Raw genomic sequence first — 22,018 nt, 5'->3', positions numbered from 1 at the left:
GCTGAAATTAATAAATTCATACATAATTGGGGACCTGCCTTTTTACTCTTCCATTTCTTGAGAAAATGTTGCTTACCAGCCAGGTGTTCAGAATCCAAGAGAAAAAACCTATTTTTGCAAGGAAAGCTTAAAAGAAACAAACCAAAACCAGTCAAAACCTCCACACAAAACCAACTTCTCCCTGCCCCCCCTAACACTACCAATCTGAATGTAGTCCTCAATCACCAAGACAGCAACCCCTACTAATCCCAAATAAGAGCTCTAGAAAAGTATTTTGAATTTATATAGACATTGGCTTTCCCTGAGTTGCTCATGTTTGGTTATTTTAAATAGATAGCTATAGCAGGCTTGAGTATGTATTCTGAAGTACATCAAGCTAATCATTCTTCTTCCAGAACTAAATTGACAGTGGCAAAAAAACCTGTGATATTTTGGAGACCATCTGATTATCCTGAAATTTGCCAAGATGACTGTTCATAGTCATACAGAATTAGCTCCAAGCATATAAAGAAATACCCTGGTGAGAAATTTGTACCTTACTTTTCAGAAACGTCTTTTGTTAAAACCTTTAAATCATACTTTGGTAGGGAAAAAAACCTAACCAAACCAAACCATCACACCTCCCTTGGTCCCCCAAATAGAAAAAAAAAACAACCAACAAAAAACCCCAGAGAGTCTGAACTACGGTTTAAACTATCTTCTAAGTTCTACAGAAAAGGAGCAACACAACAATAACTTGGATCAGGTCAATAACCGGGATCATCAACTTGGATGGGCCCTTGAGCAACCTGGTCTAGTGGAAGGTGTCCCTGCCCATAGCAAGCAGGTTGGAACTAGATGATCTTTACGGTCCCTTCCAATCCAAACCATTCTATGATTCTACGATCAACCTAATGTCTGTTTCTCAAATGTAATTCAAATATATCAAAAATAACAAAATAACAAGTCTTAGCCTTTTGTCCCAAAGATCACCCTTTTAAAGGGAAAAGACAAAAGTAAGCATTTAAGATGCATAAAACAAAGTCCTAGAAAATCTATTGTCACAAAAATTTAAGGTCCTTACAAAGAGAGTCTGAGGAAAATATGCTATTTTTTTTAAGCAAGGCTAAGGAGGTCTGAGTTTCAATAGCAGGGATCCTGCTTACAAATGCAAACCTCGGCACTGATCAAATGAAAAATTAAACAAAACAAAATCACGAGTCTGGATTTTGCATGGGAAGAACATGCATTATAAATATAGAATGATTGTTAGAATATTTGTTGTTATGTAAATGAATTTGGTTTAAAGTAAATCACAAGCATCCTTCAAACAGAAAATGCAGTTGTATTGAAAAATAGTAGGGCTTCAGGTTTTTCCTCTTCAGGTTATATATGCATACAAGAGGTTCAGTTTTAAACTGCATTCATTGTTGTTAGGAATTTGTAATTATTTCAGAAATGAAATAATTCACAAATAATTTCAATACTCCATTATGTTTAAGATGTCTTAAAAATGTAGGATGTGCCAAGTAAAATTTCTGATATGAGTACCAAGTACCATTTGAAGAGGAAGAAAATAATTTTTAGATTGTTCAGTAACTGAAAGATTGCAGAAATAATTTCTAAGAAACATTAGCCATAAAATAAATAGACTATACCATGAACATTGTCCGGAAGTTGTTTAAGTCTGTTAAAAACTCCTCCACTGAAATTTTTTTCAGATCAATGGCATAATATCCCATCACGTTCTGATAAAGCTTTTCCATGTTCTCATGCATCCTTGAAAGTTTCTGAAAATCTTCTTTGGCATGAACCAGAAAGCTGTACACTGCTGTTAAGGCTGCAACAATACTCAGTGAATCCAGTTAACTCCACAGATTTTACTTAATATCGATCTATATTTCATACACATTTTTCACTTGCAACTATTGGAAGTATCAAAAAGAATTACTTCAATGTCATACACACTTCCTAGTATTTACCATGTATATTACGCCTATGAATAAATCAAATTTCATCAAATTTTCTCAATTCTTAAAATTCAAGGATTACTCCATTATCATATTGTTTTGTATGAAATGAAATGTATGGGACTAATCTAACTTCAAGCACCTATGTAGCTTAATTAGTATCACTGTCTTCTTATTGAAGCTAAAGTTTTAGGTATATAAATTACTGTTTATATGGAATTTAGGTATGGGTACCACTAACTAACCTGAATACATCAATATATCAAGAAATAGTATAGTTCCTACTAAAATTAGAGTAAAAATAGAAATATTGATAACAGTGTTAAAGGTAAAAAGCACAAAAGATAAAAACTTCTTAATAGGTTTTTTTTTTTAAATGCTGATGTAGGAACTGAAATGTACTGCTTTCTGTTCCTGGTGGCTGCATCAGGTATTCATGCTTTTTCTAAGGCTATTTGCAATGTCAATACAACTTCATTAAATTACAGGTGGAAACAATAGAACTACTTCCACAAGAGATAGACAATTCTTAAACAACATCAATATCCTGCATAACATAAATGAAATAACCCCCCTATGTTTATTCAAGACTTTTGATAATACAGTTTGTCAAGGAAGCTCAACGAAGAAATATTGTGTGTAATCATTTTCTTATGTAGGACAACTTCATAAGGTGTTTACTTTAATGGAATGGTAGCTAAACAAATATTTATGTTCCATTATTTTGTTGCTGCAGGAAAGACTATGAAAGACAAGAAATGGCAATTTTACCTTTGCTCCCAATTGCCTACCCAACTATTGCAAGAGAGAATTTACTGCGTTTGCATACTTTATACTAGATACATACAGTACTGTCCCTTTATTTTATGAGGCACAGGATTTTTAATCAAGTACATTAAAATTGAGACATACAGAATTTTTGTCCTCCATGCTGTTTCTAATATACAGTAACAACTTACTGCTGAGTGACTGCTTCCATTCTTAAGGGTTTTTTATGATGCACACTTCTTTTAGTTTTATTTGGAGGCTGAGTCCCATTTGAATTTCACTATTAAATGTCCTTCTGGTTTGTTAACATTGCTCTTAAAATACCAAGCAGTTAATAGTTTTCTTTTTGTTATTTAGAATCTATGCCAGTGTCATATGATAATGTTCTCAGACACATGCAGGAAAGGAAAAATTTCACAGCATTCAAATTAGCCACTATGATGGCTATTAGCTCTGCCTGTAAGGGCAGAGCAGTCTCCACTATGTCAGACCTGCAGAAAATGACTAACTGAAGCCTAGATTTCAATGATTTTAAATGATACATCTTCCATCATCCCCCCAACAGCTTGATTTCAGACTTTCTCTGACAAGCCTCTTTAGCCAGTATGAGCTTCTTTCCATGTTTCTATTAACTTCACAAGTTGCAGTTTTTGAGAAGCTTCAGACTGCCTGTGCTGACTGGCTAGCAACAGCTCAAAGAGATTTGGTGCTGTTGGCCTACTTGTTCTTCCCATATCAAGTGAATCTTTCTCCTTAACTTAGCTGCAAAAATGCACAAAGCTTAAAAGAATCTACCCTTCAGAGTTGAGTTTCTGGAAAATTATTAAGGATATTAAAAAGCTATTGGTGGGACAGCAAAGGAAGTTGATGACAGATTAGTATGTAACAGCTGCCCAAATATTAAATAAAAAGGGTTATGAGAAACAAGACATGACAAAACACAAGTTAAGACCATCAAAAGAAATGTCAGCAGTTCAAAAGAACCCAAACAAATCAAACCAACAAAACACTATAATAAAGGAAAACAGTAAAAATTAATGCTGAGAGAGACTAGAAACAAGCATTTGTATATCTTGTTTATTTTTGATTTAGGATACTTACTATGTGTGATTCTTAGATCATTAACAGAACTTAGGGAAAACTACACTACTTTTTTTTGCAATTATGAGGCTGTTTATTTCCACAGAGTGGAAAGGTAAAGGCAAATAAGGTGAGTTTGTTTTATTGGCACTATGTATGAATGCCATACATCAAATATTCAAGTAACTTTCCTCAGTTTTCTGGGAAGAAAAAACTGAGGGGGGAGGGAGGTGGAAGTTAAAATTATCAATAAGATGCATACTTCATCTTGTTAATTAATGATATACCAAGAGTATATCCTGAAATGGAAACTCAGGTGGAGAGGTGAGAGAGACAAAAATTCTGTGATATGCTTTAAGACATCGCTAAAATTACAGGTATGTTAATAGAGTCCACATAGTCTGCTTAGTTTATTCTGTTAAAGCTGATTCCCCTTGTACACGTGATGCATAATTTTAAACTTAAAACCAGCAGTCTGGGAAGATGTTTTACTATCCGGTATTTCAATGCCAGACATGATGAATCGTGAGATTTTTATTTTCCATCTGGTGCATTATGGGATACCCTAAGCTCCTGGCATTCTACTGAGACTTTGCTTCAATTTAAGTATTTTTTGTATGTCCTCTTCCTTTTTCTCTTTAATATAGCTTTTGTTATCCAGCGCTAGCTAAACTGGAGACAACAGGGAAAACTACTGAGTACAGCAATCCCAGCTGTCATGATTATGAACAGGTTGATATATATGCATTATCAGCTACACAATTCATTGGCTTTGCATGAATGAAGACAGAAGTACAGCAGTGCTGCAACACAGGTGGGAGGAAAGGAAATCAAGAAGTTTGGTATTTCTTAACTTTTCTGAAGCAGCTTCACTTCACAGACTGCCTTTTTGGACTCATGGGACTACAGATCATCATTCTGCTCATTAATAGAATAAGAAAGCAATGCAGGGCTGAGATGAGCAATATCTGTGGCAAAATTTCTAACTGCTGTACGTTAGGTCTTGCATATTCATGGCAGCTCTTTTCATAGTGGAATACTTGTCTGAAATCTATATTGATTTTAATATATGGTGACATATAATATACTAATACAATTCAGAGTATCAAACAAAGTAAAAGCAGCTGTTACCCTAGAAGTGGATAAAGAACTGGCTGGATGGCCGCACGCAAAGAGTTGTGGTCAATGGCTCAATGTCCAGCTGGAGACCAGTAACGAGTGGTGTCCCTCAGGGATCGGTGTTGGGACTAGTCTTGTTCAAGATCTTTGTCGGTGACATGGACAGTGGGATTGAGTGCACCCTCAGCAAGTTTGCCGATGACACCAAGCTGTGTGGTTTGGTTGATACGCCGGAGGGAAGGGATGCCATCCAGAGGGACCTCGACACACTTGTGAGGTGGGCTGATGCCAACCTTATGAAGTTTAACCATGCCAAGTGCAAGGTCCTACACCTGGTGTGGAGCAATCCCAGGCACAGCTACAGGTTGGGCAGAGAAGAGATTCAGAGCAGCCCTGCAGAGAAGGACTTGAGGGTGTTGATCGATGAGAAAATGAACATGAGCTGGCAGTGTGCGCTCGCAGCCCAGAAAGCCAAATGTATCCTGGGCTGCATCAAGAGGAGCGTGACCAGCAGGTCAAAGGAGGTGATCCTGCCTCTCTACTCTGCTCTCGGGAGACCTCACTTGGAGTATTGTGTGCAGTTCTGGTGTCCTCAACATAAAAAGGACATGGAACTGTTGGAACAAGTCCAGAGGAGGGCCATGAGGATGATCAGGGGACTGGAGCACCTCCTGTATGGAGACAGGCTGAGAAAGTTGGGGCTGTTCATCCTGGAGAAGAGAAGGCTGCGTGGAGACCTCATAGCAGTTTTCCAGAATCTGAAGGGGGCCTACAAGGATGCTGGGAAGGGACACTTCATTAGGACAAGGGGTAACGGGTTAAAACTTAAACAGTGGAAGTTTAGATTGGATATAAGGAAGAAATTCTTTACTGTGAGGGTGGTGAGCCACTGGAATGGGTTGCCCAAGGAGGTTGTGAATGCTCCATCCCTGGTGGTGTTCAAGGCCAGGTTGGACAGAGACTTGGGTGACATGGTTTAGTGGGAGGTGTCCCTGTCCATGGCACGGGTGTTGGAACTAGATGATGTTAAGGTCCTTTCCAATCCTAACTATTCTATGATTCTATGATTCTAATGATAATGAATGACATAAATGTATAGCAAGCATTTCCTTAAAAGAACCTATATTCACCACTTGTGGTATTTTCACAAACTGATCTATTCATTCAGCATGAACAACTGAAATAGTATCAATCTGCATAAGAACAAAAGATTAAGATGTTATTAAAAGATTAACATATGCATAGATATTGGATATATTTTAGCAGAATCTTCAAAATGGAACAGAGACTGCCATCACAGTAGCCAACAACAGTTTTCATAAGAACACAGCAAATAGACACCAACAAGTTGGGTGGGAGTGTTGATATGCTGGAGGATAAGAAGGCTCTACGGAGGAATCTGGACAAGCTGGATCGATGGGATGTGGCCAATGGTATGAAGTTCAACAAGGCAAAGTGCCAGGTCTTGCATTTAGGCCATAACAACCCCATGCAATGCTACAAGCTTCGGGAAGAGTGGCTGGAAAGCTGCTCAGTGGAAAAAGGACCTGGGGGTGCTGACTGATGGCCACTGAACATGAGCCAGCTTGTGCCCAGGCAGCCAAGAAGGCCAACAGCATCCTGGCCTGTATCAGCAGTAGTGTGGCCAGCAGCGCCAGGGAAGTGAATATTGCTCTGTACTCAGCGCTGGTGAGGCTGCACCTCAAATCCTGTGTTCAGTTCTGGTCCCCTCACCACAAGAAAGAGATTGAGGTGCTGGAGCGGGTCCAGAAATGAGCAACAAAGCTGGTGAAGGGCCTGGAGCACAAGTGTCATGAGGAACAGCTGAGGGACCTGAGGGGTTTTAGTCTGGAGAAGTCTCAGGGGGGACCTTATTGCTCTCTACAATTACCTGAAAGGAGGTTGCAGTGAGGCAGGGATCGGTCTCTTCTCCCAGGTAGCAAGTGATAGAACAAGAGGTAACAGCATCAAGCTGTAAGGGAAGTTTACACTGAATATTAGAAACAAATTCTTCACAGAGAAGGTCATCAGGCATTGGAACAGGCTGCCCAGGGTAGTGGTGGAATCACCATCCCCAAAGTGTTCAAAAACTGTGTAGATGAGGCCCTTAGTGACATGGTTTAGTAGAGGTCTTGGCTGTCCTGGAGTAATGGTTGGACTTGATGATCTTAAACGTCTTTTCCAAGCTAGCTGATTTGATGATTCTATGAAACTTTTCCAAGACTAGTGCAAAAAGACTATGCATGAGATCACTTCAAACCAGCATTTCAGAAAATAAGTTTCTGCTACGGCCAACAACTGGAAACACCACAGGGCTCTGTTGAAGACTTCCCACATTAAGTTCTTGGGAAAATCATTGCAATTATCTTAAAAATATGTGTCACAGAGACTTCTTTTTATACACATATAGAGAGGTTCAACAGTAAAATTCCATATGTGAATACAGTATTTCAAGAAAAACAGAAATACTAAGATCTTTAAATTAGTACCTTCTGAAGAGTATTTGTCAAATAATAACTTTTCCTTGACTCATTCGCTCCTACTTAGCTCTGTGTTACAATACTAAACCAAATTGACAGCTGCTGCATACAACATATATATGCCATATATTACAAGCAAAACCAGTGCTAGCTATAATACATGCCTGTAGTCCAGAGCAGATATTAAAGACCAGTATAAAGGAATTATATACGTCAATTTACATTGTTTGCCAAAGCCCTATCTGTCCATATCATCAACATCTCAACAATCTCCCGAAGAGCAACATGCAATCTTTTTCCTAATGAGCTCAGGTCCTGTAATCTTGCAAAGTCCTTAGGATGTAAGGACATGTCACAGACTTCAGTTTAAGTTCTACAGAAGGAAGTTCAGACTATGAGGCTGATAAAGTAACTGACAGTTTAGAGGCAACATGTAGTCTCTTGCAGTTGAAATGGGTTTCTTGTTTCTTCTACCGGACTAGAATCAGGCTCTGGCTTGGGTAAGTACTGTTCCTTCTTTCCCTTTTTGCAGCGTCAACAAACCAACTTAAACAAGGAAAGAGGCACACAGAACTGATCAAATAGAGAAGATTCTGTTCCTAGCTGAAAGGCAGCAACAAACTCATTGTCTCTCAAATATTAGTTCCATAAATTAGTTCTGCAAAAATCACCACCAATACTACATTCAAAGGAAGGCTGAAACTTGTCAACAGTTTCTCAGTTGCTACTTACAAAATCATGAGATGTGAGCTGGACTGATAAAGAGCATGTTGACTAAATTACTTAGTTAGGATTTTAATAAGCAATCTAAATATTCTCCACAAACCCACTAAATTTTCATTTTTGAATGTACAAATGTATTTTGTTCACTCTGCTTTTTATTGAACATTTCACTCAATGGATTTAATACTCTAGATCAGCATCAATTCAATATTCTTTGACTTTCTTAATTAAAGGAAACAGAAGACCTGCAATGATAACCATAATTGTTTTTCAGCTAGCATACATAAGATGACTGACAAACTAGCACAATATAATATATAGGAGAAATATTCGTAATTATAGACTTTGTCAATAAAAGAGTGCACCAACTGTGCATATATCTGACTTCCTAAAGGAACAAGAATGCTAATCAGTTCATTAGGGGCTTTTGGGTTGTGATATTTAGCGACAGGATGTAATAGCCTGCTTGTCCATGGAGCCTAATTGTACTCAGGATGAAAAATTATTTCCAACAAAGAACCATCCTTCCTTTTTCAGATTTCCTGCTGGTTTCTTCTTATGAGCTGCATGCTTTTCAAGACATCAGCATCATTCAGCTTTCCTTGTCACAGCAATAAAAGTAAAGACAGGTCTAGGCTTCATCATGCTGTGCAGGATTATCTAACCTTTACATCAAACCATTTTTGCTTTGTAATTTATTGAAGTTCCTGCTTTTCTAAAAGTGAGCTTCTTTAATTAGTGTTTTCACAGACATTACTAGAACCCATATACAACTTTACTGTTTGGAAATTACTGCCTGTCTGCTGGGAGAGGTAGTAGGTGTGGGCAAACTATTCCTGTTCATAATATTTACTGTTCAAAATACTTTACTTGAAGAGTCTAGTATAATGAAATACATATTATGGCTGGTTTTACCTGACTAATATATGCTGAATAAGACCAAATATCCATCTCAGCTGCTTCTGGCAGCAGTCAATATTCCCAATGATTAGGGAAAACAAAAAGGAAACTTGGCAAGTATAGCGTGATAATTCACCTGGTGCAGTACTTAGCTTCTAAAAGTCTGCAGGTTAGTGATTTTTCGGAGCTAAAGCTACCTCTGGACTACTGCCATTAAGAGATGCAGATGTGCTGTCTTTAGCTAACTATCTAAGCCTTATATGAAATTAATTTACATTTTCAGTCTCTATAACATTCTAAAAGTAAACGCTGCAGTTTGTCTGTTGTGTAAGAAAATATTTCCATTAGTATGTTTTAACCTGCCAGACAGTATTTTACATGGGATGAAGCCTGGTTATTTATAATACGCAGTGATTATGTTCCTAACTTTTCCCCTGTATGGTATAAAGAGTTTCAAGTATTTTTACCGTATTTTCCTAACTTTTTTGATTTTCCATCTTCACAGTCCTAATCTATTAAAATATTCCTTATGCAGAAATTACTGCCTACTACTGATCATTGTCACTGTTCTCTGTCACATCAGCATGTATACAGTATAATTTTTGAGATGGGGTGATGGAAGCACTCAAGATGTGAGTATAACTGACTTTTACAACAATTTACTTATGTTTTCTGCTTGCTCTTAACTGCAGTTGTACTAATTTATTCTAATGTCCAGATCTATTACTCTATAATCATTAAAGTTCACTTTCTTCTTTGTCAGCATCTGTCAATATCTCCTTTTTGACATGAGGTGTTCTTTGTCTGTTTGTTTGAAGGTATTAATTCAGAAAAAATAATCATTCCACTTTTGACCTAAGAAATTTCTTTCCTTGGAAGTCTTTTAATACACCTTGTTGAAAGGCATGTGGAAATTCAGGAAAATTCTGCTGACTGTCCTATCTGTTATCTGCATGCCTTAATAGATCTGCAAGATATGGTCCCTCTTTACAAAACCTCTGCTGACTCTCCCCAACCATATTATATTTCCCATATATACATGTTGGTTTTGGTTTTATTCAGTCTTCATCAGCTTTCTTGGTAGAGATGCCAGATTTGCAGATCCTCGTTGCAGCCCTTTTAAGAAAGCTCAGTGCTTCTTTTCAGCTTTCATTTCTCTGGTGTCTTGGGCTAACTTAGCTCATGCAAGATTATGCAGTAAAATAGGTTTATATGTGACCTAATTTTAAGATCTTTTCAAGTCTTTTGTGACCACTGGTTACTCTTGGGGATTTATTACTATTTATTTTTTATTTTTCTTTCTACTGATTCCTTGAGTTGAAATCATCTTTTCATTCAAAATATTTCAGTGGGGTCAACCAAAACTCTCCCAGGAGAAAACTGATGCAAAGAACAAATTTAGCTTTATGGCTATGGCTTATCTCCTTGGTACACATCAAAAATCTTCATTTTATCTGGCAGGATTATAGCTTTTGAGATGCCTGAAAAAGATGGTATGCAAATCTCCTTTGTGTTTCCTAAAATGATCACTATACTTTTTAAGTGATCACTAAATTGCTCTACTTTTCTTCATATATGGGGATGGAATTTCAACCCCTGGTAAAGTTACTGTATATATTGTCAAGGTCCACCTATTTACTCTATTTAACTTGTATTACATTTTAACTTTTCACACTATTTCTCTACAACTGTGACTTACTCTGTCTTAAATACAATTCATAACCTTTTATCACAGTATTCTACTCACTTCTTGCCATCTACTTTCAAGAATGCTCAATGTCCATAACACAAAGGAAAATGAAACATCCTAGATTTTTATTATTATTTTAGATGTTTGATATTAGCATAGAAGTACATATTTATTCATCAACTTAATATTGCTGTCTGAAGTTAATCTTCCTCAAGTGATGTTGATTTTTTTAGGTTATTTTTCACTCATTCTCAACTGAATTTTGGTAATTTCTTCCCTATTTATTTTATAGGTATGGAAGTTTTATAACCACATCTCCAAAGACAGCTGTATACTAAATTATCAAATCCTAGTCCTCAGTATAAAAATTCAAAAGGTTGTAAGGCATTTCAACTGCCTTACATCATGACCATTTTGGGTTAGATGATCATTGTAGGTTCCTTCCAACTGAAATAGTCTATTCAGTTCTATTCTAACAGATTAAGAAGGGCCTGTCCGTTTTCATACGTTAGATTTCTTAATAAATGCTTTCCATTCCTAACATAGAATCATAGAATCACAGAATAGTTAGGGTTGGAAAGGGCCTTAAGATCGTGTAGTTCCAACCCCCCTGCCATGGGTAGGGACACCCCACACTAAACCATGCCACCCAAGGCCTCATTCAACCTGGCCTTGAACACCGCCAGGGATGGAGCATTCACAACTTCCCTGGGCAACCCATTCCAGTGCCTTATCACCCTCACAGTAAAGAACTTCCTCCTTATATCCAATCTAAATTTCCTCTGTTTAAGTTTGAACCTGTTACCCTTTGTCCTATCACTACAGTCCCTGATGAGTAGTCCCTCCCCAGCATCCTTACAGGCCCCCTTCAGATTCTGGAAGGCTGCTATGAGGTCTCCATGCAGCCTTCTCTTCTTCCAGGATGAACAACCCCAGGTGTAGGACCTTGCACTTGGCATGGTTAAACTTCATAAGGTTGGCATCAGCCCACCTCACAAGTGTGTCGAGGTCCCTCTGGATGGCATCCCTTCTCTCCAGCGTATCAACCGAACCACACAGCTTGGTGTCATCGGCAAACTTGCTGAGGGCGCACTCAATCCCACTGTCCATGTCACCAACAAAGATGTTGAACAAGACCAATCCCAACACAGATCCTTGAGGGACACCACTCGTTACCGGTCTCCAGCTGATTGAGCCATTGACCACAGCTCCTTGCGTGTGGCCATCCAGCCCAGACACAGTACTAGCAATATGTCTGAGAAAGCTATCACAGATATATTTTGCTGTCACATGTTAGCAATAGTTTATCTATTGCCTTCAGGACCCTTTTCCTAGTCCTTCCATTAGGCTATTGGTTTCTTCATGGACAGAACTTACATTTCATACTACAGAGACACCATGTTATTAGGTTGCAAGATATCTCTCAAAAATGCATTGAGCTGGAAAAAAAAAAGCCAGCAACAAAACAAAGAGGACAACTTCACCAACAAAATACCTGACCTTTGAAAAGAATTAGTAGTGTCACTGAAAGATTATAGATAACCCACACTGCCCAGAGAAGGCCCAAAGCAAAGCAGTAAACGCTTTGGTTGCAGCAAGTCTACTGAAGAGGAGACTGGCCCTAATGCAGCAAGAACGAACCAGTATATCCACTTGGCCTCAGGGATACTTGCCATCTTTTATTTAATAGTGTGAGATTAATCAAAAGGACTGTCTCCTGAGTCCCCCTGTCTTTGAACATAGCAAAGTAGTCCTCCAGCTAGGTAATAACCTAACCATGCCTGCAGAGGGAATTTCAACCTGTCTCTCTACCTGCCGATATTTCTGCTTCCAGATTAGTCTCAGTGCCAAGCACGTATGACCATCATCTGGTAGGAAGGCTGAAGTGATTTTTCTTTTTCCCTGCTTTAATTAAGTATCTTCATGTCACAAAGTTTTCTTATGAGACAGAGAGGCAGTGAAGTTGGCTACAGGATTTGGAATAAATAGTGAGAAAAGGAATTCTGGCAAAAATAAAACCAGAAACCAGTTTTCATGTGCTATAAACCTCATTTCTGAAATAAGAGAAATGTTTTGGTTCTGTGGCTTCATGTACAACATTCACAGTGGTAATGCATATACTACAAAACAAATGAACACAGGGCCACAGACATCTTTACAACATTTTTAAGCAAAAAAGTTGTTTAACACTAAAGTGCTTAACATTTGTATTATAACTACTTGTCGTGGTTTAAGCCCAGGCCGTAAATCAGAACCATGCAGTCCACTACCCCCCCCCACCTTTCTTCCCTCCGCTTCTGGAGGAACAGGGAGGAGAATCCAAAGAATGCAACTCCCACGGGTTGAGATAAGAACAGTTTAATAACTAAGGTATAACACAAATCACTACTGCTACCACTAATAGTAATTATGATAAAGGAAATAACAAGGAAGAGAATACAACCGCTCACCAACCGGTACCTCACCCCCACCCTGCCACGATCCAGCCCTTCCGGGAACTCTCAGTTCTACCTCCTCGGCATGACGTGCTGTGGTATGGAATACCTCTTTGGCTAGTTTGGGTCAGGTGTCCTGTCCCCGCTTCCTCCCAGCTTCTCCTCCTCCCTGGCAGAGCATGAGACTCACAAAGTCCTTGGTCAGTCTAAACATCGCTGTTATCAGCTCTGTTCCTAGGCTGAAAGTCAAAAACACAGTGCTGCAACAGCTACTAAGAAGGAGAAAAACTGACTGCTGCTGCTGAACCCAGGACACTACTTTTCACTAAGAAACTTACATACAGGGTAAAACCGAACAGGAAGCATTTTTCTGTTCATTCTATCCACTATGGATGAATCTTTAATTGGACTGTTCATGTATTTAATTTTTGAGAGGAAAAAGAGAGTTCTATGTTTTAAAAATAAATGCTACAGAACAGACAGAAGTGATGTAAAGAAAATTAAATTTTAAGGTAATGCAGTTAAATTACTCCTGCACTGCTGAACCCAGGACAATTGTTTTGTTGTGGGTTTTTTGTGTGGTTTTGTTTGTCTGTGTTTGTGGGTTTTGGTTTTGGATTTTAACAAGAATACTCCAAAGGATATTGACATTTTTGCTACAAACTTATCGTGCTTATCTTCAGGAACTGGAAAAGTCTTCAAATCCTTCTCAAGCTGCTGGAGTTGCCTCTCCATATGCTTCAGGCTCTTCTCCAGGTTTTCTGCTGAGACTAAAATACAGAACATTCATTCTGTTAACACCTTAAAGACGACACATTGTTTGTAGAATACATGAGTTAAAACCTTACCCAAATCAGCATGCTACATTTTTAATTCTGAAGTACAAGCATACTGAACTAATTACAATACAAGATTAGGGGGTAACTCCACAAGGTTCAGTTCCCCTCAGTTAGGTGGTTGTCTTATTCTAATTAGATGCATGCTCTTCGAACACTGCATTTTGTTTTATATTTATGCCTAAGTTTTTGCAATCTGTTTAAAATAACTTGAGATATACATATGCCAGTCCATTTCTTCTGATTAACCAAAGGACAAGTCCTGAAGCTATCCCAGGAGCCATAAAGCTTTCTTCAGTCTCACTGTGTTGAAGCAGAAAATGGGAACATTTGTATGGAAGACCATGAGGAAAATAAGACCCTCAAAACACAGACAAAATGAGGCTACTAAACACCTACGCATGACACCCAAGATTCAATTCCACAGTTTAAAAGCACAATGCCTCGTAAAAAACAAACAGAATTTGTCAGAGCAAAAGTGCTTGCCAAGCTGGAGGGAAGTGCAAGACCTTGAGAGGGTGTGGCAGAGTAAAAAAGGGGCTTAGAAAAAAGAAAAGAGTAAAGATGTAACATCAGGGATTTACAGAAGGATGTAGAAAAAATGCTAATTTTCTCTATCAGAAAAGGAGAAATACAACTTCCATCCATTTAAAGTAACACATGGAAGTTGAACACCTTATTGAAAAATAGTTGATTAAAATACCAAGACCAGAAGGGCAACCTGAGGGTAATACCTATTAGCATGTATTCTATCTTGGATTAATATTACTGAAATCAGTTAAGATTTATTTCCTAACTGTTTATAAGATAAACTTAACATTCAAATATATTCTATAGGAAAAATACATATAGATAAGAATATAATCCGTCTAGTGACTTTTTTTTTTTAATCATTATTTACTCCATTCATAATATGCGGTACCTATAAATGTAAAGCTATCTTAATCTAAAAAATCCCTGGAGAAAGTCTGTGGCCCTATAATGTTCCTAGGATCTGACACGGTTCCATGATTTCATCCATTGATTAGACTTATGTGGTGGAAAATATAAGATACTCATATTGAATATATCTTTCTCTCAAAAGATGACAGAGTCCCCAGAGGGCTAGAGTAAAATGTTGCATAGCAACTACAGTTGCATTCACAGCAGAAAGGTTAACACAACTATAAAATGATCAATGGCAACCTGTTAAAATGTTAATGTAAAATTAAAAAAAAAAAAAAAAAAAGAAAAAAAAAGAGACAAAAAACCCCTGTAATGCAAAAAACCACAATTGGACGACAATCAACTTTCCTAAAAAAAAAATAAAAAAATAAGAGAATATAAATGTAGGTTCACAGAGAGAGGTTGGGCAGAGAAGAGATTCAGAGCAGCCCTACGGAGAAAGACTTGCAGGTGTTGGCTGATGAGAAAGTGAACATGAGCCAGCAGTGTGCGCTCGCAGCCCAGAAAGCCAACCGTATCCTGGGCTGCATCAAAAGGAGCGTGACCAGCAGGTCAAAGGATGTGATCCTGCCCCTCTACTCTGCTCTTGTGAGACCTCACTTGCAGTATTGTGTGCAGTTCTGGTGTCCTCAATATGGCGCTGTTGAATCAAATCCAGAGGAGGGCCACGAGAATGAGTAGGGGGCTGGAGCACCTCCTGTATGAAGACGGGCTGAGAAAATAGGGGTTGTTCAGCCTGACTTCATTAGGGACTGAGTGATAGGACAAGGGGCAATGGGTTCAAACTGAAACAGGGTAAGTTCAGGTTAGATAAAACAGAGAAGTTCTTTACTGTGAGGGTGCTGAGTCACTGGAACAGGTTGCACCAAGAAGTGGTAAATGTTCCATCTCTGGCAGTGTTCAAGGCCAGGTTGGACAGGGCTTTGAGCAACCTGGTCTAGTGGAATGTGTCCTTGTCCATGGCAGGGTGGAAGATCATCTACTGATTCAACCTGTCCTGAGGGGTTGGAAGTAGATTATCTTAAGGTGCTCTCCAACCCAAACCATCCTATGATTGATATTATAATTCAGTCTTCACAGGTTCCAGAAGCAGACCTGATTTTAATAGAAAGTCTTACTTATGCTGTCACAAGAAGCCTTTGAGGGAGGGCACACACAATTTTAAAACACTGATTTAGTTAGAAAGCTGCTAAGAAACACAGAATATAATACCTTGTGTTTGATGCAACTATTGATAGGACTTCACAGTATAGGTTGACTTGCATTAAGAGTTCACACTGTAAAAAGTGACATACTTAGAAAATGTCAGAACAATGAGAGTCAGCAAGTACAGTTTTAAAAAAAACAAAACCAAAAACTCCAACCCACCAAAAATCTTCTGTTCTTTTGCCACTGAGCAGTTAAGTAGTTGATCAAGAATCTTTACATCTCATCTTGTTCTGAAGGGTTTTTTCCTGTTGTGACCTTAAATTGTTCCCCAATATAAAAATTCAGCATTCCTTTGATTTCAGCAGTGCACAACTATTAGATATATTTTACTTTAAGACTATATTTCTGTTGATAGCTTCAAGCAGAAGCTAGGTCACAATATGCTGGTGTGTTTGGTGCTATTGTCTTTGCAACTTCCAATTTAGTGAAAACAGAGGAAAAAAATAAAATCTGTAAATATAACCAGCTCCTCAACGAAAACACCTTAAATCCTAGTCGACCTTCCTTAGTGCACCTCTGCAAGACATGGTATACAATCTAAAAGCACATAGAAGAATGAGAATAAAAATCCCTAAGTTTGACCCCTAATTCTGGGAGAATTCAGACACAAATCCAAGCCAAATTAAAGTAACCAACTTATATGATGTCTTGAAAACAAAGACTGGGGTTTTCAGTGTTAGTGAGCCTACAAGCCCAAGTTATTTGCTGAATACAATGCATATATACCTGCACGCTCTCTCACTTGCACCCTCTGAACTCCCAGACCCTTCTTTCAAAAAGGGTCCTGATATTTTTACAGGCAATAATTATGTATCTTCAACTTCTGCATTTCATGGTTTAAACAACTTTGTTCTTAAAGTTTTTTTTCTCTTGATTCAGGTTTTCTGATACTATGATTATTCCAGAAGCCTCTTCACCCACTTTTGCTTTAAAACCTTTTTGCATAGCATTTCAGGTGAGGACTCACCAGCCCTTCTAATGTTTGCATTACTATTTCTACAGTTTCACTGGAAATACCTTATCTGATTATCTTATGATAAAATATCCTTCTTTTCTTGACTGAAGCTCTTATGACAGCATCAGGATGCATGATACTTGTACTTCATCTATGGATTTTCATTTCTGTTACTCTGCTTCCTCAGGATCATCGATGACAGTGATGACAATTCAATCCCCCTCTTGCCTGGCAAAGCTAACTATTTGTCAGATATTCTCACTGGTGCAATACCACAATTTATTTATTTTTTTGCAATATTCCTTTTAGACAGTACTTTATGTTTTTCCTGCTTTTTATTCTAAGGAATATTCGCCCGTTTTCCATAATATCAAATCATAGATACAGTTTGATATTCTTTCCTGTAGTCAACATAGATAGGGTCACAACAAAAAAAAAAAAGAAAAAAAAAAAAAGAAAAATTATCAAACCCAGCAGATTAGTGTACTACAAATAAATTTACTTTCATTTTGTGCTACTCTCATTAACCTCCGCATTTGACTATTCTTCCCTCCACTAAATTTTGTACCAGTAAAGTCAGGTAAAGAGATGTGGAATTGCCCAAATCATTCTTTTTCCTTCAGTTTCTTAAATATTTTGTAGTCACACAACATTAATATAGCCACACCAAAACTTGGTAAAAATGTACTTATGAAACTTCTAGTACCATATCTCACTTATCTCAGAAAGCAGAAATGGAAACTGGTATTTACAATATGAGAAAATACAGTACTTTCAGCGAATTTATTTGGAGATATTTTGCTTCCCTCTCCCCCATCTCCAGATCATTATTCTTGCTTAAAATTGAAGCAATATTTCATCTAGTTTAGAGACTATACCTGTTTTATCTTAAATCCAAGAAATAATACTCCAAAGCAAAGCAATACTACTTTTTGGAACAGATATTTCAGCTGATATTTCAGAAATTCTACGTGACACCCATGTAAGATAATTTTCTTGGATGGTTGCAATCTCCATATCAAGAAAATCTTCCTCTTGCCTACAGATATTTTGCTTCCCTTTTGCTATTCTGGCTCCTATATTCTGAGGAAAGTGACAGTGACAAGCTGATCTCCAGCCTGACGCAGAAAACTGTGCCATATTACTAAAATAAAAACATCTGAAAATATATATTTGCTTTCGCCATTTGAACTTCATATCGGACTGATGAACAGAGTTTACTGACTAATTGTCTGAAATTGCCAACATATTATTGATGCAAGATTTAAACATACAGTTAAATGACAAAATATAGCCTACCTTCCCCTCCCTGTAACCAACAAACCCCCCCTTGAATTGTCCAATGGGTTTAAAAGCACTAACAAAGAAATGTTCCAGAGGTAAAGTGTCAGATGGTTTCTGTAAACACCACCAAAACCCTGAAATAGCAATTAACAGTGGAATAAGATCTAGTTGGATATACTCATCACAGAAAACTGAAAACTCTTTGAAATCCTTTTTTTCTATAAAGCTCTGACTATGCCATTGCCTCTTGAGCCCTCACTTTCTCTTCTGTAGCCAAAGCAGACTCCACTTGCACACACAGAAGAAGCAACTCCCTAAGCAGGATTTAATTAATTTTCTTCTACTTGGAATTTAAAGTGAGCACACTAATGTAGTGTAATTAATAAACAAGGCATAAACATTTTTGTACCCAGTTCACTAGTAATGATACTATCATCTGTAGAAAGAGGCTTCAGACCTTATGCTGCATCCTATACTATCTATACAAGAGCCCTGGTCTGATACACTTAATATAAACTTATTCTGAGAACCTCCTGGGTGAAATGCAGGCTGACATCACATGCTTGCTTTTACAATGTACAGTTTAAGCTCAAAACTTGAAAACATGAGCGAAAGTTGAAAACAGAAACCTCCAAATGACAAATGATTCCCTCATGGTCAGTTATTCATTACTGGATTGCTATTGGAAGAAAGAAGCAGCTACTAAAGCAAGGGGGAAGAAACGGCCAAGCAATATATCGCCCTTACCTCAGCACAGGGAAGTAATAACCCTCAGTGTTGCACAGTACACAGAGATATAGTGCAATGGTGAACTAAGACCTCCCAACTGATAGAATAATCTTTTAAATGAAGGAGTCAAATTTGGAGGAGGGAAGAGAAAGATGACCTGGAATCAGTTCTGGCTTCCCTCACTGAAAAGCTCTTAAGCCTCATCGCCGCAACCCTTGGGGACCCAGACCGTGGAGTACTGCGACAACTGCAGCCTATTGTACATTCACGGCTAATTTAGGATACGATTATTAATAAATAACTGCTTTGAATATGCTGTGATAGTGATTAATAATGATTAAGAATGAGCCATTAGCATGAAATGTTAATGAATATTAGACTAGTAAAGCTTAAATAAAATTTTAAAGCCAGCCAGATTTATCAGTCTTCTAAACAATCCCATCACTGCAATCTCTAACTCCCTGAGACAGACATACAGGTAGCAAGATAAACAAGCCTAAATATACATATATATGCACTTGCAACACTTCCCTACTCATTAAAATTAAGCTTTTTCACCTTCAAGGGTCTATACACATGCACAATGTATTCAGCTTTTCTATTCCAATGCCCTTTCCACCATATTAAGGTTCCTCCTGCAAATGATTTCTGCATAACCCAGTTGATATTTTTATCTTTCTGCAGATCTCTACATTTTTAACCACAGAGTATTGATATTATTTGTCTTAACTTCACTATCACTTACAATGCTATACAGCAATGAAATCTCTCAATAACATCCAGATATTTATACTCAGTTTAATAAACATGAATTTAAAAGTATTGAACAGCTTTATGTGAATCCTGAGCTGTCTACAGATCAAACTGTCTACATGTTTAAATAACTCTGGGAGGGGGGGGAGCAGGGAGGGAAAGAGGGAAGGAGGCTCAAGGACTGCACCAGGGATTGGCCACGATACTTAACACTATGGGATAGTATAGCCCATACTTGCATGGATTACTAACATGCATCCATATCATATTAGAAATTGAAGCGCTGTTTTGGTAAAAATGTGTAAAAACCCTCCTGCTTCGTATTTGATTTCCTAATTCATGCTTGTAAGAGATGCATATATTTCCATGCCCTAAAGAAATACAATATTTCATTTATGTTTTAGTAGTTCATTGCGAGATTGTATCTTAAAATTACTTGCCAGATAACAGCACTGTGCACAATTTAAAGCCAAACAGTAAAAGAAATGAGATTATTTGCAATAAATACATAATAATATTGCATGTTTCATCAGCTTTTAAACCCCAAATTTTTTATATTATGAAATGCACTCAGACCAAAGGAAAAAAAAATCAAAAGAAGCTGTGTTTAATTATTTATTTTCAGCAAGTTCACTTTCTTAAAAAATGGTTCAGACAAGATTATATCAAGTCTATAGTGTGCTGATGTAGGACTTGTGTCCCAATAGAGCAAAAATTTTATCCATTACAGGTATAGAAAGAGGTGCAAAAACATCAATAAACACAAAATTGCAGAAATATTTAAAGGTATACTTAAACCACATCACCATGAATTTCCCTTTGCAAATATTTAATGCCCCTGGTATAGAATCACAGAATGGTTTGGGTTGGAAGATCATTTAGTTCCAACCCCCCGCCCTACTTTGTCCATCATTACTTTGTTACCTCAGTATTTATTTTAAGGCTAATACCATTACTTCACAGTTAATATGAGTCTTGTTTGAAGGCCAAATCAGACTAAAGCTTTAATTCCTATTATTTTTGATATCTTGAGAAACAAAATTTAGTATTTGCTACTACTCTGAGCACCACATTTATATGACTATTGTCATAAGCAACCTATCTCCATCTTAAACACAGAATCATAGAATAGTTTGGGTTGGAAAGGACCTTAACATCATCTAGTTCCAACCCCCCTGCCATGGGCAGGGACACCTCACTCTAAACCATGTCAGCCAAGGCTCTGTCCAACCTGGCCTTGAACACTGCCAGGGACGGAGCATTCACAACTTCCCTGGGCAACCCATTCCAGTGCCTCACCACCCTAACAGTAAAGAACTGCCTCCTTACATCCAATCTAAACTTCCCTTATTTAAGTTTGAACCCGTTACCCCTTGTCCTATCACTACAGTCCCTAATGAACAGTAACTCTCCAGCATCCTTGTAGGCAACCTTCAGGTCTCCATGCAGCGTCTCCAGGATGAACAGCCCCAACTTTCTCAGCCTGTCTTCATGCAGGAGGTGCTCCAGCCCCCTGATCATCCTCGTGGCCCTCCTCTGGACTTGTTCCAACAGTTCCATCTCCTTTTTCTGTTGAGGACACCAGAACTGCACACAATACTCCAAGTGAGGTCTCACGAGAGCAGAGTAGAGGGGCAGGATCACCTCCTTTGATCTGCTGGTCACGCTTCTCTTGATGCAGCCCAGGATACAGTTGGCTTTCTGGGCTGCGAGCGCACACTGCCAGCTCATGTTAATTTTCTCATCTACCAACACCCCCAAGTCCTTCTCCACAGGGCTGCTCTGAATCTCTTCTCTGCCCAACCTGTAGCTGTGCCTGGGATTGCTCCACACCAGGTGTAGGACCTTGCACTTGGCATGGTTAAACTTCATAAGGTTGGCATCAGCCCACCTCACAAGTGTGTCGAGGTCCCTCTGGATGGCATCCCTTCCCTCCAGCGTATCAACTGAACCACAGAGTTTGGTGTCATCGGCAAACTTGCTGAGGGTGCACTCAATCCCACTGTCCATGTCACCGACAAAGATGTTGAACACTCGCTGCTGGTTTTCAGCTGCACATTGAACCACAACTCTTTGTGTGTGGCCATCCAGCCAGTTCTTTATCCACCGGTTGGTCCATCTATCAAATTGATGTCTCTCCAATTTAGAGACAAGGATGCCATG

General features: G+C 38.3%; 1 protein-coding gene across 1 annotated transcript in view; it reads right to left on the bottom strand.

Annotated features, from left to right (window-relative positions):
- The window catches only part of DIAPH3 (diaphanous related formin 3), a gene marked incomplete at both ends in the record, with an annotated part of 228,909 nt that overhangs the window by 73,393 nt on the left and 133,498 nt on the right, over positions 1 to 22,018 (bottom strand). The window contains 2 exons of the mRNA XM_080614298.1: positions 1,638 to 1,800; positions 13,788 to 13,914. Of these exons, the coding sequence (XP_080470424.1) occupies positions 1,638 to 1,800; positions 13,788 to 13,914 (290 nt within the window). The remainder of the gene's footprint in view (positions 1 to 1,637; positions 1,801 to 13,787; positions 13,915 to 22,018) is intronic.

The sequence above is a fragment of the Psittacula echo genome (assembly GCF_963264785.1).
Source record: "Psittacula echo genome assembly, chromosome: 3".
NCBI lineage: Eukaryota > Metazoa > Chordata > Aves > Psittaciformes > Psittacidae > Psittacula > Psittacula echo.
The sequence above is the reverse complement of the archived record's forward strand: the minus strand, read 5'-3'. Positions and strand labels throughout refer to the sequence as shown.